The sequence below is a fragment of the Melanaphis sacchari genome, unplaced genomic scaffold, assembly GCF_002803265.2.
Source record: "Melanaphis sacchari strain LSU unplaced genomic scaffold, SCAv2.0 Contig74_pilon_pilon, whole genome shotgun sequence".
In the NCBI taxonomy this organism is placed as follows: Eukaryota; Metazoa; Arthropoda; class Insecta; order Hemiptera; family Aphididae; genus Melanaphis; species Melanaphis sacchari.
In genome coordinates, this window is record NW_020271531.1 from 999,006 (window position 1) to 1,005,005 (window position 6,000).

At 34.4% G+C, this 6,000-nt stretch overlaps 1 protein-coding gene across 2 annotated transcripts in view; it reads right to left on the reverse strand.

Moving 5' to 3' along the window:
- The window catches only part of LOC112601093 (putative glutamate synthase [NADPH]), a 28,214-nt gene extending 24,950 nt beyond the window's left edge, over positions 1-3,264 (reverse strand). For both annotated transcript variants that reach the window (XM_025348521.1, XM_025348520.1), the window contains exons 1-2: positions 2,709-3,264; positions 2,464-2,636 (exon numbers count right to left, since the gene is read on the reverse strand). In XM_025348521.1, the coding sequence (XP_025204306.1) occupies positions 2,464-2,607 (144 nt within the window). In that variant the 5' untranslated portion in view covers positions 2,608-2,636; positions 2,709-3,264. The remainder of the gene's footprint in view (positions 1-2,463; positions 2,637-2,708) is intronic.
- Between the last annotated feature and the right edge of the window lie 2,736 nt (positions 3,265-6,000).

A 6,000-nucleotide genomic window follows, 5' to 3' on the forward strand; every position in this document is an offset into this window, starting at 1 on the left:
TTATTTTATACATTTTATTACATAACTTATTGGTTCCAACCAAACTTGTATTATGGTTTTCTGTAAGGTTAGTGTTTGGCTTACATTGGGGGGGGAGGTGTTTTATGTGTTCAAACACCCCTCGTAATATTTGGTTATTTGTATGATTATTTACTTATTCAATTTTAATGTTAATTGTTATATTATACTTATTAGGTATAATATTGCATTGTATTTATGAAAAATCGTCTAAAGCAAAATAAAAATTTAATATTAATAAATTGAAATTTTAATTTAATTTGAAAAAAAATAAAATTATACCTATTGTGTATTAGCATATTTTCTATTAGGTATATCTATTGTGTATTTCCTATATTTATTAAAAAAATTCTATTTGTTAATAACTGATTTTCAAAAACACCCCTCAAAACTTTTTTTCTATTTATGTCCCTGATCTCAGCTCGTCAATTGAGGTATTTACTTAAATAATTAAATTAAGTAAACTTAATTTTTAAACATATGTAATTCTTCATTTAAAAAAAAGAGATGGCAAAAAACAGTTAGGAATAAAAAAAATAAGGTACATCTCGTTTATTATTCATTTCATTAGCAAGTTTGCAAATTGTAGCAAATGTTAAAAATAAGAATTACCTATAGACAAACAAATTATTGTAATTATTTTTTTTTGATAATGTTGTTTTACAAAAGCGTATTAAATATTCAATTTTATTTTTTAATTTACTTAAAAATTATGATGTATTATTATAAATTTAAAAATTTAGTTATTAATTATTATAGTTATTAAATACATATAATTACATGTATAAATTTAATCATAATTATTTAATGTATCTATTATATTATTATGAAATCACTATGCATATAGTTATTACATGGTAGGTGTTTTTAATTAAAATATTTACAAGAAATTCTGGACAAAATTACGGGTAAAAAATGTGTATTATAATATATATATATATTTTATCAATTTAAAGTTTTTTTTGTCAATGAAGTTATATACGATCGTTATTTTTAATTAGGCTGGCAACTACAGGGAATTTGAATTTTTTTGATATGGATTTCGTGATTTTAACATAGCAATTGAACTCCTTTAATCTCTATTTTAAATAATTTTATAACGATTTAACTACGTACTAATAACAGACTATTAAGTAATAATAATATCATTATCATTTAAGTTTAATTTATTTGCACATGGTAGGAATTTAACTATTTGACGATTAATAAATATAATTACTAATAATATAATACAAAGTTTTATACAATAGAACTTATTGGCGACGATCAATGTAAACCAAAGGTCCGTATTAACAATATGATAAATATGGTTTACCGACACCTAATCGAAATGTTCAGGGACAAATCCAGTATCTACATTCTACAGCAGTTGCTAACATTGCAAGATAAATGTTAATATTTCTATTCATTTTTGGACATAGAAGATCAAAAATTATACCTAACACTGAAAAAAATTAAAATATATATGCCTATAATCTATATACTGAATTAACTTTGTACATGTCATAATCCATACACACATTTTTTATTGTACTTCTGTAGATCTATACCTATATGATTATGTGCTGATCAGTCATAGGTATACTGAGATACGGTGCTATTGGTAGTTGGTGGAAACTTACATAAATATTAATACCTAAACATTATCATACTTGTACACCATCGTTTTTTGTACATTCGATTTTGCGCTCAGAAAGTTGTTCAGAAATGTATACAAAAAAAGAAAATTTTATATCTAAAAAATAAAAAAATAATTTAGAAGTTAAAATTGTCCACCACATGTTGATATCTGCAGGTACGCATATAAATAGAAATTCGTTTACAACATGTGATACAACATAATTTGTATTTTTTTTTCACAAAATTTAGACGCCATCTCAGCGTTATATGATGTATGGTATTAACCACTGCATAAACCAGGTATTGAAATTTGGTTTATGAATGGTAGGAGGAGCAAGATGATACGGGAGATGGTAATTGGTACAAAAAGTCAAGGTCAGACTTAGACATTATCCTAGTCGCCATGACGACGCGAAATCGATATAGGATTGTTCCCGCAAACACGATTAAAACGCATAATATATTATTATTAATAATAAAATTGCATCGTCAATAAATCTATGAGTCTCCACCGCACGGAGCAACAGAAAAGTTTTGCAGAGGGGGGGGGGGATGAGTCGAGTGGCGGATTACTTTTGCCGCGGACAGGGTAGTAGGTAGGCGTGGTCGAAGTGACTGGTGGAGTTCGTCGATTCGTCCACTGCAGAGGAAACACGGCCGTCGCCGTCTGCGGTTGGACGACATCTACCGTATTGGCGGACAGTAACCCGTTACCGATGAGGATTATATTATAGGTCCCGCGATGTCCTCATCAGCGGCGATTCTGCCGACTCGATGGGTGATCGGGTGTAAAACTTAAAAACAACCCGCGGCCCGTATGCTTACCTTGTTGGTGCGCTTGCCGTCGATGGCCACGATGAATCCTACGCCGCACGCTTCCTTCTCCAGCTGCGGATCGTACAGACCGTCTTTTTGCGGACCGGTCCACGGGTCCTGCTCCGGCACCGGTTGTACCTGGTGCGCGGCCATGTCTGCTTGAGGGGTGGCGATGGTAACACCTGGAACAACGGGAGCGCAGACAGTTAGACGGGACGGTACGCGAATAGCGCACAGCCAATACGACTACGTACCCACAGACGAACGCGTGGCGTGCGGGTGGTGTCTGTCACGCGGAACACGTGCGCCGCGCTAGTTGGCCGCAGAGGTAGGTACACTACGCCGACCGGGCGGATCGGTCGAATCGGCGGCGGCGGGCTTTTGTTTTTTTACGCGATCGAAATGTACGACTTTTTCTCCTCCTGACGACAGACACGGTAAAACGATAAAATAATTACTATTACTACTACGGAGCACCGTGGTGTGATGTTATCGTCGAATCGGCGGCGGGCGACGAACGCGACACAACGATGACGGTGTGTGGGTGGCGAGTGAAAACTGTGACGTTATAATGTCGTTATTCGCAGCGCTACGGTGACAGATGGTTCAACGGTGCTATAATATTTTATGCTATTACAGTCGGGACGCGAAAAGGACGGCGGCGGTGGTGATGGTGGACTGACAACTCGTCGCGACGAGCTCGTGCACAAGACTGAAGCGTATCGTGTCGTACTGTCGTGGCGTGCTGTTACCGACGACGACGACGACGACGATGCGTTTGGGGGTATTATGGCACTGTCGCCGCGCAGACGATGGCGCTGCCGATTTCTTGTGTTATCGGAACGAACCGGCGCCGTGCGCATCGGCAACGGCGAAATCGACCGGTGCCGGTGTGTCGACTGTGGCGCGCGCAGAGCCGGCCGCCCATGCCCGCAGTGTTGCCCCGGTTTCCAGCGCGCAATTATCGGCACCGTTCGTCGTACAACTGTTCCCTTCCCGCAACCGTCGCCGACCGAACGATCGACCGACCACCCGTTATCACGTCTTCTCGTATTTCCTATGTGCGTAGTGCCCTTCGGTCAATTTATTTCTCCCTTCTGTTTAACGCGCGACTTCGATGTTTTTCCATGTTTAAAAACCGCCCGGACTCGCTTACGGCGGCGTACGCGGTCATCGTCAAAAGGCTCGATCGTTAAATCCCGAGCGTGATCAATTATTCGTTTTTACTTGATGTCCGATGTCCGTTTTTCCATACCTATCTATCTGTAACAATAACATAATAAATTATTATTGATAGCCAAACACGAATTTTACAGTTAATACCATTTCTCGGGAATTTCACAAAGCGGACAATAAACCCATTTCGGACAATTGAAATCGATTTTCGCGTGCAACATTACTTTCAAACACACTCACACTCGCACACTTTACGCTTGCCAACTTGACTACCGAATCACACTTTGAAATAATCATTTAGTAATAAAAATATCTGTACCAATCAATATTAAAATTATTATAATTTATTCTGCTAGGCGCATATGGTTATAGTTGGAAGTTTTATATTAAGCAATGTTACGCTTCTTCCTACCGCAATAATAATTATACGACCACGGTTAGAGATAAATATATCTTAGTTGTTCGTGTGATTATAAATGTTCTGGATCCTTGGCCAGCAAAGCATTCGGAGTTATCGTGGGTACGGTTTTCCTAGTTTGAATAGTCCTGTATTAAAATATCGTCTGCTACCACAGGCTTTACGTATTTTGATACGTTGCCAATGAATATTATATTATTATTTTTCTGTGCATTAAAAATCTAACGGCGTCGCTAATAAGTTTTATAAATATACTTTCTACGCGATCATCCTTAAAACGAGTTTATAACGTTAAAATATTATTAATATTTGTCAGTTTATTTATTTATTTTTTTTTTAATCGTTTCCACTGACTTTACTTGCCTATATATCAAACGGCTGTTAGATTTATATGCATGTATTTTGATTTTAAACACGTTTAAAGTCTTAATATTGTATTTTCTTGGTTGCGCTAAAACATCCGATGTCTGACCGCATTTATAACTACAAAAACGCTGAAATGGCTGTCCCATTTAAAAACTACAAACGAGTTATAGGTACTTGGTAATTTATAAGAGACTCTCGAAAACAAAAATAGTCTCAAGCTCATCAAACAATCGACACACTCAAGAATATAATACCATATTTAATACATTTATAAAGTACTATAATACTATTATTCTGGTTATAAATTAAGTTTCATTCTTTAATAATCCATCGGTAAAGATATTGTAAATTTATTGTTCAATTTACTTTTATATTTTCGAAGTATGTTGAATTTCTCATTTATATACGTACATTTGTACAAATTTGGTACTAAATGGATATTTTATGTAAATTGTATCTAGACGTATTTTGGAATAATGCTTTCATGGAAATATTATAAAAAGATATGATTTGACTTTTTTTTTTTGTCAAAAATTAATAAATACAGAGTATTTAAAATTTTACAGTAGGTAGATACTTAGGTGATTATTTTGAATAAAATATCGATAACATTATTAGATGTGTTATTAGTGTGTACATGATGTTATCATATAGTAAAACAAATGAGATTGTGAATATTAAATCTGCTGGCTGTAAACAACATTTTAAGTAGCTACTTATTAAACGTTATCTCAGATTATTTTACCAAGTTCGTAGATCAAATGGGACATTGATCGCGGTCCAATTGTCATATTATTGAAGTCAACAATTATTGTAATAATACATAATCAATAAATGATAACTCTTTATTTTTGGGATCAAATATAATTAATAGAATGAATGCAATCTAATTCGTGTATTTTCGTTTGTTGATCTAATATGACAAATAATTATTGTTAAATTTACCATAAATACTTATACGATTTTAATACTTAACCTACCCGTATAGTTTTTTTTGAAATTATGTAAAATAGATGAGAATAATTTATATGACTTATCCACGTTTACTTATACTAAATGATTAGTAGTTACTAATTTATATTTATCTCGATATTTCGATAGATAACTGGTAGATAAAAATTGTAAAACATAATATATTATTATACCGTAGATCACCAAAGTAAAAATTGTATATTTAATAATATCATCTGTTTTGACTGTTTTGAGTTTTAAAATGGAATATTTTTCATGACGTGCTGCATGTCTGTAAATTTTTGTTGGGAATTATAAGTTCGTGGGTGTGTATTATATACATACATCGAATACGGGCTTATTGAAATCCTAAACGACCCTCGAACAATGAGTCGAATCTGGTTTTTAGGGGGTAATGCGTATACTATATATAGTGTATATACCTGCCTGCCTAACCTAACTCATATATTATTATTCATGCGACAGCTCAGCGTGTTGTACTATACCTGCAGGTATATGCTTACAGAATAAAACCATTTTAATAAATAAAAATATTATCGGCCACATATATACATAGGTTAGGTACAAAATGTCATTCCTCATACTCAAGATATACCCAGCCCATCACGGCATAG